General features: G+C 37.0%; 1 protein-coding gene across 1 annotated transcript; it reads right to left on the bottom strand.

The window, feature by feature from the left end:
• Nucleotides 1-1,466: 1,466 nt before the first annotated feature.
• On the bottom strand, nt 1,467-10,229 carry LOC120346305 (L-threonine 3-dehydrogenase, mitochondrial-like). The gene is made up of 8 exons (XM_039416012.2): nt 9,518-10,229; nt 8,432-8,545; nt 7,451-7,624; nt 6,876-7,024; nt 6,141-6,231; nt 5,074-5,192; nt 3,763-3,913; nt 1,467-3,059 (listed from the first exon to the last, which is right to left on the bottom strand). Exons 1-8 carry the CDS (start codon nt 9,705-9,707, stop codon nt 2,902-2,904), a joined length of 1,146 nt encoding a protein of 381 aa, XP_039271946.2. The 5' UTR covers nt 9,708-10,229; the 3' UTR covers nt 1,467-2,901.
• Between the last annotated feature and the right edge of the window lie 3,894 nt (nt 10,230-14,123).

Raw genomic sequence — 14,123 nt, forward strand, 5'->3', positions numbered from 1 at the left:
CTATCAAATATAGAAAAACAAACAGGCCTAAAATGACAGAAGATCAAAAGAGTCTGAAAAATATGACTTTTCTTTGGCAATTTGGTGGCTGTTTATATAGAAGTGACTAGAACCATGGAGCTGAATTGGATTCAAGTTAAAAGTATTAAATAAGCGATGAAAATTTAAAGAAAAAAATAACAATTCTCTTAAAAATTACTGACTTAAATATTGATTTTTCAAAACGTATCGTAATGTGTAATAGCCATAAACAATAGCATAGGCAGGGGTGTGCAACCTTCATCACAGGAGGGCCAGATACGAATAACTGGGTAAAACCGCGGGCCGCAAATTAATTTAACATTGGCTTTCTATTAGTTGCGCAAAATTTTTGATTATTGATCTTATGCCATGTGTTGTTGTTTGCTTCACACAAGCTATCTTTTGGGGCATTGTAACGTAATAGGTGTCTATAATAAATTGGACTCGAGTATAGGCTTTGCTACGCAAAGGTATTGGAATTAATCTCACTATCCAGAAAAATCTTAATTAAAAACTCGTTTCGCGGGCCGCGCACCATCCAAAGTTGGTACTTCTTGTGGGCCGCATTTGGCCCGCGGTGCGCAGGTTGCATAAAAATTCTCTGTGTCGCAAATAGCGAACCCATTATGTCACCCAAGGTGATTTATCAGTGAACAAATTTTCAGACTCAATAGACCACAGTACGTACGATTGGTCACTTTGCTGGTTTAAAGCGATGTTAAAAAAAAAAAAAATGGCCTTTAACCCCAATCTGAAAATCCCATTTTTTTCGGAAATTAGGAATCAAAGTGGTGATATTTGAAAACCCACCAGAATTTTCCATATAGGCATTTGATCTTCACTTCCTTACTTAATAACCAATTACGATTACCCATTAAAAATCATAATCTCAAACAAGGTAATAGACGGCATTAAAAATAGTGTATTCGTTTATAATATATATTTACAGTGACAAAACAATAATTTAAATCCTGGATAAAAATGCAAAACTATACAGTATTCGGATGTTACATAGAAGTAAATAAGACGTGTTAACTTGACAACGGCAATAAAATAAATCCATTATCCCGAGCACAAAATAATTGATAATTTAAAGTTCTCCAAAATGCTATGAACAAAAAATATCCAAATGTGTATCTTTGAATCCGTTAAAAAGAAGGAGCGTGTGTATAAATATATAGGGTGTCCATAAAGTCCTAATTTGCACCTGGAATTTCCCGATACTACATATTGTTTTGGCCCTCACAGATGTCTTAAATGAAATAAAAAAAAAAACTACTTAATAAAAACAACAAACCTGGTTCAGATATATTGAGAACTGACCTCATAACAAAATTGTATAGGGACTTCATGGACCCTCTTTAGATCAAAAGACAAACTGTGTATCTGTGATTTTCATTTAATATACTCTATTCAACTACATGAATTGAAATATTCAGTGATAGAATAACAAACAGAAAAAAAAATTTCATTTTTGAAAAGAATAAATTGAAAAAAAAAAAATTTTGTTGTAGCGTTTTGAAACCCATAAACATAGCCTTTAGTGAAAGGGTCATATTTATTTTTTTGCATGCACTTTTTTGAAGGGCTTCAATGTACAATTTGAAATGGCTTACAGTTTATTATATATGGTATAATAACTCAAAAATTACTGTTTATGGCTTCTTCTTGTTGCACCATTTCCATACCCGAAATGGACTGCTAACCGGATGAGACGCGGTGACTAGGGTTGGGCATTTTCGAATACCTGGTGAATCGATTTATTTTTTGAATCGAATACTCGGAAATACATAACTGTAAGCGACATTTTTATTGTAATTGGTACTGTCAACAAATGAATTACCAAAAACTAAGAATACATCTCTCAGACAGATTACTGAGCGTTCACACACAATAAGAAACACGTTTTCATCAATACCTTACTACAGAAAAAGAGTCATATCCGCTTTGAAAAATATGGCTTCAATAAAAAAAAAATTGGGGATTTCACTTCGACCATTGGTGGAAAGAAAAATATACAAGATGGCAGCGATTCGAAATTTTGCCTTAAACCGATTCGAATAATTTACTATTCGATTCCAAATGCCCAGCCCTAGTGGTGACCCGACGTATGATTAAGCCGTCGCTTGGGTTTCATTTTTCTCCCCGAGATAAAATTCACAACAAACAGAAAACAAAATTCGAAAAATGAGAAAGTAAATAAAGCAAAAATACACCATGGAATGGATTTTAATTTACAGAAAAGAAAAACAAAAGAAATGTCATGGAAACTCTCCAATTTGTATGTCAATAAGAACACTTCATATAGTTAAATTACAAAACTTACAGAATAAATGCAAGGCAAGAACAACAAAGTAAACCGCAACAAACTTTTGAACATGACATGAACTGCTCAAAAGTTGAACATTCATATTATCTTGTGTGAGTGCAAACAATCTATAACAAAGATCGTTAAATAAGTGCGAATTGAACATAATTTCGTTGGAATACAACGTATAAATCGAATAAATTGGGACATAAGCTTTTTTTATCGTTTTTTTAAATATTTTTCACGCATTAGCCAAGCTAAAAAGGCTTTGTAAAAATTCTATAGTGAGGATTTCATAAACGCTGCATATTGGCAACGGATTCTGGTATTGTGCCCTAGTAGGCGTAAAGTTTTGTTTGAGGGCGGTGAACAACTCACAACATGCTGCTAAAATCTGATGCCAATGATACTAAAGACACGAGGCATATTTCTTGTTTAGTATCTCCCAACTCGCGTACTGGCGGACCGGTGTTACATATCACCAAGGGTTTAAGTTGGGTAGATGTTTGCACGGGGCCTTTCATGGAGTCGTATTTTATATAATTTACAGGAATTGTCCTCGGCTGTAAACTCTAAGCCGCCGTTTTCACATTGCCGCCATTCTGAAGGTGTCGCTTCATTCTTAGTTTTTCCAGCATTACGTGAACTAAGTCTTCAATATCATAATCATGCGACCAAGCCCAATCATTGCGAGCGTTTGTATCCTCAAATTTCTTCGGCCAATCGTCAGCTGAAATAGGAAAGGAAATGGTTAAAAGCAATCATAGTTCCGCCCTAATTTATCTTATGCTTCCTGTACATGTTCGTGGCAGCTAACTATATTGGTTGAATAGCATTAAAGCTTTGAAATATCATTCGATTACCAGCAAGATTACAGCAATAAACTCAGTCATAACCTGAACCAGATATCTGTTATCAGTACCAGAACGAGAGTGCTTTTTGAAGGTTGAATCTGACCATAGGTAGGTCCAGTTCTCGGGTCATATTTTATGCAAAAATCTATTCGACCAAGGTACTGCCAACTATATCGACATTTTAGGTATTCTTCATGAAACGCGAGTTGTGTAATATCCTTATTTGACTCGTGCCAAATCAACCTAGAATTAACTTAAATAAAAACGAAATAATCAATCAAAGCGAAGGGCCTGCGCGGGTCAAAACGTCTGGTCCGAAAAGTCCGTGGGTCGAAACGTCTGTAAGCCCGTCATTGTCGATAACTCAAGTTAAATCAATTGAAAAATTGAGTCGCTTGAGTCAAGTAAATTTTTGAACATACTCAAAACGGGTGATGTCGAATAAAAATGCGACTCGATATATACAAGAGGCCACTAGAGGCGCTCCAACACCGTTAAACATCCTAAGCATCTCTGTACCAAATATACTTAATATTTAAAATAAAATTGGCTTTTAAGTTCCTTAAATAAACCACTTACCGATTTTCTGCAACATTGGAATGACTTTGTAGGACATTTTAAACTTCGGAATATGTTTTCTAATTTCGAGAGCGATTTCTTCTGGGGTGAAACTCATCGAATTCACGTTGTACGTTCGCAGTTTCATCATTTGACTTGGAACGTGCATGAACTAAAATATAGGAGGTGGAAAATTTTGTTTCAATCAACAAATGTACTGTATACTATCAAATATTATGTAATCTTTAATGAGTTCTGTAATCGCCGAGACCTCAATCACGAGTAGCAAGATTTGTTACCGTCTATACCTGACATGGGCAAACTGCGGCCCGCGGGCCGAATCCGGCCTGTTGAGTAATTCAATCTGGCCCGCCTGATGCTGCCACAACCAAACTAAAACCCAATGTTGATGTTTTTGTTCAATTTAGTCTGGGGATTTGTTGGGATACCGATTGAATTTAGTTTCGACACGACGTTTATTGTTTTCCATTTTCGCTTTTGTAACGCTATAAATATTGTTCATAAAATGTACATTTTTACGTCACACTTACATGGCCCAATTTTGGACCCTGATCCAAAAATCTTGCCTACCTAGACTGGCTAAACCTCTAATAGAGTTAGGATTTGTTTGGGTGATAGGATTTTTTTTATATTCATACCAAAGAGGAGGATAACACGGCTCAACCATTGGCGAACTACGGCCTCTCGTCCGGTTACAGACCCGTGTCGGGTATGAGATTAGTGGGCCAGTTATTTGTTTCAAATATATGGACTTGATGGTGGAGGAAGTCATCACCGACGAGCGCTTACGTGAACCACCCTACGGCGGCGAGGAGTCCAGAAAACCATTTATCTCGCGGAATTTGACCTTCGAACCCAAGCAGGGTAAACAGTAGTGTGGTGGCAAGTGTGTTCCGAATTCTTGGTTACTTACGGGTCGCCACCGTCAAACCCATGTACCTGAATTGAATAGCTGGTCAAGTAGACCAGACAGGGACTGGTAATCTGACGAAGGGCTGTGGTTCGTCTCTGGTTAAGCCATAATTAATTTGTCAGAATAGCAGATAAAGATCAATTCCATGCTTTCGAAAACAAATAACTGGCTAGCCGATCCCATACCCGACATGGACTGGTAACCGAACGAGAGACCGTGGTTCGCCATATGATTAAACCGTCTTATCAAATTTCTTCACCCCCGGGATACATATTTAAATCCTATAAAGAGCTGTGTCGTTTCTATTCTGATACGAACAAGTGAAATCACGGATTTGAAATAAACAACTTTTCAAAAACTGTGAAATGAATAGCAAATTCTCAGAACTTGAACAATACCTGAACCGTTCCTTTTATACAGTCGTCAATGTACATCATCGGCAACCTGGTATCGGGATTCAAATTACATTGAAAACTTTCATTATCCAGAGCGGAGTGAAATATGTCGACGGCGTAGTCTGAAAAAAATTGCAAACATATATATTATAGTTGTATCGTATGGTGGGTCAACATAGATTTTTAACATTAAATCCACAACATACCATACCGACAAAATTTGGTACACCCGTTGCGCATGTACCAGGTTAGGGTTAGGTCATAGTTTTATTTCGATTTTCCTTATTCTAGTTCTATTACGAGTTCGGGGATTGTCTGTGTTAGCCCAGTGAATATACCCCCTGCTTATAGGGTTCCGTCCCTTTACACAACTTGATGTAAAGCAGGAGTCGGCAAACTGCGTTCCGCGGGCCAAATGCGGCCCTCGTACGACCCGACTTTTAATGCATAAAAAAAACGAACCCCGGGGCTGCGTCCCTGTGCAAAACGTGTAATGTGCATATTCGGAGGTACATATTGCTGTGATTAGCGTTATATAAAAAACATTAAACTAAGGTTAATTTGTACTCGTTTGTCAGATCGTCATTTGGACGACGCACTGCGTATCAATGAAGTTGGCATTTGATTTTAACGCTTCAGCTCTGACACAGAAACAAAATCATCCTCCACATTGAAAATAGAAGTGAATAAAAATAACGTATAGTTTAAAAATATAAAAAAGGTCAGAAGATACACCTCATTGTGGCAGGCTTCCAACACAGCAATAGAAGGTGTATGTGCGCTGTTATTTGAAGTTTAATGTGGCGATTGTTCGCAGACGGAAATTAATGCGGCCCGCACGCTACCGCAAATGTGTATATTAGGGCCGCAAGTACATAAAGTTTGCCGACTACTGATGTAAAGTATGCAAACTAAATTAGTTACCTTTATATTGTACACATACTTCTAAAGCGCCGAAAAAATTGGGCCTGACACGTTAGCAAGAGCTCTGGTTAATGATAAGTGGATACGTACATATGTAAGTAAAGGCGTAAATAAGCGTGGTATATAAAACGATGTTCCGTTCTTACCTGTTGTTCCGCCACCAGGTTCCGTATCTGCTGAGATGATTCCCGGATATCTCAAACTACGAAAGTCGACTCCAAACCGATGATGATAATACTGAAATAAAATTGAATGGAGTTAGGACAGGATTATCACATTTATCCCGACGGAGACAAATGCCGTTAAATGAGGCGGAGAACGGCAATGGGACATTTAAAGTTAACAAGTTTTCATTCCGGATTAATTCAAAATCACGATGAATGTTTAGCACTGGTTGATGAAAATGTCTTACATCCTGTTTGATACCATGTTCAATTCAGGGACCTTTCTAATTTCGAAGAATTTCATTAAAATATCTTACAAACATTTGTTAATCGCTATCTACTTCTCCGTAGTTTGCAGTGATTTAATGTGTAGTGTTATTACGATGGTTTACGAGTCAACTTCCTGTGTCATTACTTTCGTGAACCTAATTTTAGAAAGCTTGCATAACAAATTTTTTTACTCTTGTAACCTTTTGTATCAGTTTTTCAGTAACTAAACCAATAGCCCTCATCCAGGCTTATTGTTTGTTGGTCAAGTGAATATAACCCCTGCCCATAGTTTTTCAGTCTCATTACATAGATTGGTGTAAGGTAGGCGAACAAAATTAGTTACCTCCATATTAGTACACACACTTCTGGAGCGCCGACAGTATAATGCTTGGACTGCTTGACCATTGCTACCAGTTTAGAACAGCTTTATAAAATCAAATTCCTCACCTCTCCCATCAATTCAGCATGAACTTTTGCAACGCCGTAAATAGTCTTTGGTCTTTGCACACAGATATCCGGAGTCGGGTCACGTGGAGAATCCGGACCGAAAGCACCGATTGTACTCGGAATGAATAACCGAAGATTGAATTCTCGAGCTGTTTCAAAAATATGCAATATTTAATGAAAAAATATGTTACCAATTTTAAAGACTTTGTATACAACACTCTCACGCTTTGGTATCTCCGAACAAGGCCTGAACCAATTCGCTGTATATGCATTTCAACTCGGCGGTTGGCGCATCGCGCTAAGTGTCAGAAATACTCTTTCCGTCGCACCTCTGTGATTAAGCTGTGTGGGTTCACAGGTTCAAATCCGGTAAATATGTGCGAAATGACCTTCTCGCCGCCGTTGGTGGGTTCACGTAATCGCTGGTCGGTTCGGCTTCCGCCACCATCAAGGACATGCATCTCAATCAATAAATTGGTTGGACAGACATGGACAGGTAACCAGACGGGAGGCCGTGGTTCGTCTCAACGCCTTTTCTCTCCACAGAATAAATATAAAAACCCTTATCAACTTACCAAGTTCCAATACGTTGTGAACAGATTGTATATTGACTTTCATCGCCAAAGGAACGTTGCTTTCTCCAATAGAGCTCAAGAGAGCGCTGTAATGGACAAACCAATCCGCCCCGTGGTTCACAACTAACTCTCGTAGATTACGGGTGTCCAGTACGTCTGCGAAGGCAAATGGACCTGAAAGAGTGAAAAGGATTACAGATTGTAAAAAATGGTCCATCAGCCTGTCTGGTTACGCATACGGATAGGATTATTTATGTTCACTACTCCAGAAAAAAAGGAAAAGTTCGAGTGGTCGAGAGATCAGATAGTTAGGTTATTCGTCTATTTATTAAACTCTTCTTACGTTTACTCAGAACAAGGCTAGTTAGCAGTTGGGGTGCATTGTCTCAATTGCCTTTTCAATAGGTTCATCCATGTAGAGCAAGCTCGACTTTCGAGTAGCTAGTCAAGACACAAGTACAAATTAAGTAATGTCTTGATTAATATGCAATTCAACGTTACAGAAATGCATTTGTGTTAGTGTGCAGCAGGACTCTCAAATTACATAGTATATGTCATGGTATGCTTATTCCTGCTACAGCATCCTTGCATTATATATACGCATACGGATCAAGGAAGGGGAAAGGCATTGGGGAATGATTGGCAGTTAATCTCGCGTAACCTCTACTTATAGTTAGACTTGATTAACGTTATTAAATGACTCTAGGACACATGAAAAATGGTGACAAACTGTCTACAGTTCTGTTTAAAAAAATGTCATTTAGGTAGTGTTTAAGAATCTAAATACAACTAAAGGTAAAGAAAGAGAACGGGGTGAAAAAAAGGATTTTGGAGAAAAGAGTCTATGTGGGAAAGAAGGACCAGCACAAAAATGTAATGTAAGGATAATAATGAACTGTTTCGTCTAAGCTTCGAATGAATAGGTACATTTTCAATCAAATCTTAAAATTTAAAAGTAATTTGGTATCAATGATGAAGTACCTGACTCAAGTATATTCTGTGAAGGTTTCTTTATATCGGTCAACAAAACGTTTTCACTTCCAAATTGACGTCGAAGACTTTCTGCCAATCCTTGACCAAGTTGTCCTAGACCTCCTGCAAGTAAAAGATTCGTTTAAGCAATTTGTATGAAATTTATACTCCACACACAATACGGAGTGCGCGGGTCCCGGGCTGGGTAGGAATATGATTAGTTGGACTCAGTGGTTCTTCAAACTTTTATGCCACGCCCCCTTTTTAGCGTTTGTCATGTCTCGCGCCCCGCCTCAAAAAGAACTAGCTAACAAAAAGCCACAAATAACAGAGAGTAAGGCGAAACACGTTGAAAATACGTGGATGGAACTTAAATATATATCTAAAATAAAGAAATGTAAGTATCCAAGTAAGACGAGCAAGATCAAATCTATTAAATATTTGGTACTCCTGAAGTATGCGTACCAAGATGTCGCACAACCTGAACCCTAACCTGGTACACTACCTGAGTTCAGGTTGTGCGCTATCTTGGTGCGCATACTTCAGGACGTCCAAATATTTTTATTTTCGATTAGCGAAGTTACTGTCTCGCCCCGAAGATTCGTGGCACCGTATCGGTAGGATAATAAACAACTTTTGACCAAAATTGGGTAGCCTTTCGAACATTTTAGAAGAAAGCAAATTTTATCGTGCAGTCAGAAAAAATGTTACATTTTGAAATAAATTTTGTCAAAAAGTGAGAAATTAATTTTAAAGTAACTTCACTTTACAGAATGATTGTAGTTGAATTTGATGATCTATATCTAGCATTGGCGCTTGGCCGACTGCGGCGGCTAGGTTGCAGTGGCCTAAGTCAACCCTGTTTTTATTGAGCGCACGAATTTTGACTGTGGTACAACGTGGCCGCGTTATACTATTTTAAAGTAACAATAATTATGCGTTTCTACTTACCGTAACTGCCGCATCCGAAGAATTAAATTTAAATGTAGAAAGTGACCATGGAGGGCGCTGAACACACACACACGTGGCGACTTATACATCCGTGATATCGTCTACATTTATAATTATTAGTACCGAATTCAATTAAAAAATAACCTGTAATAATGACTCTCGGTTTCTGAACATCTTCTCTGTAATCAATGAAGCGTGACTTTCTTGTTGGTGACGTGGATGATTTTCTTGACGTTGACACCAATGAAGCATGTCTTGATGATGTAGTAATGAATGAAATATATTTTGCGTTACCGATAAGTACAGCTCCTCTTTTGGAAGCCAAACTAGCCATTTTCTGATCACAAATTGTAAATGAAAGTTTAGTCAGCTTCTCATCTCAGAGTACTACTGGACCAGGTAGTAAACTGTGGTGCGGGAGTTCGCGAAAAATGTCGTGATCTCGTTATTCCTCTCTCAGTATGAATATTTTAATTATTTGATCAATTTTTAAAGGACCCTAGCGCTACTCGTGAGTCACACCCATGATTTTGTACAGATTGGATTGTCTATGTTGCGAACATAAATAGATATCACAATAATCCTATTGTATTAGTAGAACTACACCGGATACAGGGTAATATTACTGGACTCCTCGCCGATGTGTTCACGTAGTCGCTGGTCGGTTACGGCTTCCTCCACCATAAAGTCCATGCCTCCAAAAACAAATAACTGGCTAACTAAGTAATCCCATACTTGACATCCTTCCCCCCGTGATAAATATGTAAATCCTATCCTAGTAACAATTAATGCTGCAAAATCTCACTTTTCTCGGTATGCTTTCCAAATATCACAGCTCCTAAATGCTATGCTGAACGAATTCGTTGCACTCTGATTATATCTAATATTGCAAGCCCTTTCAAAACTAGCCGATAAAATTACATAAAGACATACAGAACTGTCTGTTAAAAACCACTGAAAACGTGTATGAAAAATTTTCTACGCTACTTTCCATACTTTTAATATATACTACGTTCTAAAGTTATATATATCATAGACTAATAGTATTAAACTCTGACAATATGAAAAAATTCAGTCATTCAACTAATTTTCAATATATATGTTATACAAGGAACGTTTCAAGTTTTTGAACTTCCAGCGGGCAAAGATAGACCTTGTATCGGTCAAACTTCAGAGTTTCGCTGTATAAACCATTCTTACCTGATTTGGAAACCCACAAATAATGGATTTTACTATCCAATAATAAGTAAAACGGTTAACTTTACACACAGTATAAATCAATCATCAAATCAATACCTAACTTCTTCGTGGCACAAATATAAAAGCATTCTTATGTGTACGTGAGATGGCATCAAATTGAATGATTATGACAATAATTATGTAATCACGTGACTAGAGAAGTGGGAAGATATAGCGTTTTAAATGTGCTGACATGCATGCAGTACATGCTTCTATATCTGGCATGGTCAAACTACGGCTCGTAGGCAAAACCCGGCCCGTAAGATAATTCAATCTGGCCAACCAAACTAAAACACAAATTTGATGTTTTAGCTAAAAAATAGCTCAAGGAATTTGTTGAGATGGCGATTAAATTTAGTTTGGACAAGAGGTTCATTGTTTTCCGCTTTTGCTTCTGTAATACTGTAAATATTGTTTATAAAATGTAACTTTTTACGTCGCACTCACATGGCCCGGCAGTTTAAGTGGACAAAAATTTTGGGCTCTGGTCCATTAACCTTGCCCACCCCTGTTCTATATTATGCTATATAGAAAGTTCATATTTCTCGAGCTGCAGAAAAATTAGTTCGTCTACCTCAATCCTTTATATTTTATATGAATCACATTTCTAGCGCACTATTTTCACGAGCACATTCTGGCCCTAGGGCTCCGATTATGATCTATTTTATAGTAATATAACCAGAATCGTCTAATTATTGTGAAATTAAATATCGGCCATAGTTTCGATATGTTCAACGTGTACAAACTGACAAATCAAACCGGCTAACCTGTTTGAATTCGTTAAATTCTGATTATCAAATTGTTAATATTTTATTTACCAGATTATAAAATCGGCTATACTACGCTACAGGCACCTCGCTGCTTAGAATTGTTTTTTCCGACACTCGCCCACATCTTAGAAATAGCATGATTGGCCTTTGTCAAGAAGTGAGGATCTAGCCTTGTGAAGACGTGGTCGCGACAAATTTCTCAATTTTGTTTTATTGTTCTATTGTTTTAATGATTGATTGTTTTGGTCAAACGTTGATTAGAATGTTTATTCGTCTATCAAGTCTGATCATCAGATTCAGATATTTATTTTCACCGTGCAAAAATCAATGTAAGCAATAAACGCACATAATAGAATAAAAAAACTAACACAATTCATTCATGAACCAATTATTGACCAGATAGTATGTGCTGTTTTTGTTCAATATATCCTCAGTATTTTACAGTAATTATGATCAAATGTGCAATGAAGTCTCAGGATCTTAAAACAAAAGCAAAATTTGCAGGCTTCTAATTAAAAGAATTATTGATTTACCTTATATAAAATTTACATTTTCTATTTCAACTTTGCAGTATTTAGTATTGGAACAAACGGAGAAAATGGTCGCCAATTGCGCAAATGGACGCCAATGGACGACGAATGCGCAAATGGTGTATTATTTCTAGAGTGATATTCATCAATCCGCCTACGTTATTGTGTTATCTGTTATATGATACTGAGATATCTTACACGCCCCCGATCACGTGATGGTTTTAAGCCAATTAAAATTTAGCAGAATCGGATGTCTTTAGCCTCCGGCGTATTCAAGGAAAACTTTGTGTCGTAATAGAAATCTTGTGGGCAAACGTGACATATTATTTTTATATATTTATTACGTCACGAGACATAAGAATACCATAAGAATGCATTTATTTGGGCTAATCTTCATAGCATTTTTAAACCACGTTCCCGCTTTATAACAAACTAAGTTTATTATTTGTTTGCGTATAGATTATATTTGTACTTTTGTGAATTTGTCAGCAAGCAAATTAAGTCCGATATAACAATGTTGAATCAACTTTTTTCACGTCATTTGTTCCAAACAATTCTATGTATAAGCCCCTACTAATGAACTTACTATGAATTTGAGTGAGCGAACACGTACTACTTCTTTTAACATTACCTTTCCATCTAAAATCTGTGCGCTTCAAACCTTCTTTGAGGTTTTGTTTGCTTTCCCCGATTCTATAATCAGTTTTATTTATTTTGTGTTTATCAATTATTTTATCGTCTATTATGCTGATTATGGAGTTGAAAAAACTTTCTTATACTCAACTTCACCATGACAACTTGATTGGACGTCGGTTTATAGAGTAAAAATGTCGGCAATGTAATATTGTTTCAACCTTTAAAATGCATTGCAGTTCAAACTACTTTCCAAATTTTCAGCCGAATGAAATGTTACGTACTCAGATACCATTTATCAACGGCCAACTGCTCACTGCGGCATATATAGTCCCGACGATTATTTTGACCTTCTGATTTCCTCGGGAATTATGCACCGATCATATTTGAGGAAGCGTAATCAGCAGTCGAAATTATTTGTAGAGTATTCATTAGGTTACCTACAGTTTCTTTCACCAACTGGGATTCATACAGAATGCATAGTCATAGTCATAGTCAAGTTTATTTTTTCCCATTCAGCAAAAAATAACATACGAAATTAACAAAATATCAATCAAGATCAATTATTTTACATAACAGGCAATGTTTCAACCGTAATTGCGTTTGTTTCCATCTATATCAGGGATGGCGAACCACTGACCCGCGGGTCACAAAGTGAACCAGGTCGTTTTATCCGTGACCCACCAAGGCACGGATGAAATGAAAAAATGCTAACATATCAGTGCTAAAAATTGATAAAACCGGCCTTAAATTATTAACTACTATAAACTATAACTATTATAATGTACCGTCAGTTGGGCAGTCAAGGCTGCGATCGCTCATATTCGAATTTATATTTCCGGGCCGGTATGATAATTTTCAAAACCCCTAATCTTGGACGCATGTCTGCACCGCTGTGTACCGATATTCAGCTATTGGCTCTGACATCGTTTATGATATAACAATGCAATTGATCTGGTAATTTTTCGCAACGCCTCGTCTCTTTTGGAAGTGCACCTGCATGCTTTTTTAGCGGTAATACGAGAACTAGATGCTACATTACATTTTATTTGTTTCTAGCCTATAATTCCAGTGAGAAAACAAAATCTTTCAGACTTGAAATAAAAACCTAGAAATCCGAAATACCAATGGGGCAGTGTAAAAGTGCCTTAATGTGGTTGGAAGCAGATCGAAAAATATAACACTATCAGAGTGGAATTCCCTCTAAACCATTTGGTACCGTAAATTAATTTTCCCCATCATCCTAAACGTTTTTGGTAATTAATATGCTTGTTTTCGTACTCTCATTTCATATAATCGAGTGCCATAAAATGTCCCTAATGGAAATGCTGCATAATCCCAAAACTACACCAACACCAACAGAAGCTTACAAGATTTGATTCAGAAGTTTCTTATAGATACAAACATTGATTAAATATCTGTGACCCACTCTCTTCTGTTCCGCGATAAAAATATAATTCATCAGAAATGGTTCGCCATCCCTGATCTAAATGATTATGCCATTGATACATATTTCAGGTCGGGTCAACACGGCCTTCAAACTTATCGGCATTTTAGTATACTTCATATTATAAATCT

This window comes from Styela clava, chromosome 8 (assembly GCF_964204865.1).
Source record: "Styela clava chromosome 8, kaStyClav1.hap1.2, whole genome shotgun sequence".
NCBI lineage: Eukaryota > Metazoa > Chordata > Ascidiacea > Stolidobranchia > Styelidae > Styela > Styela clava.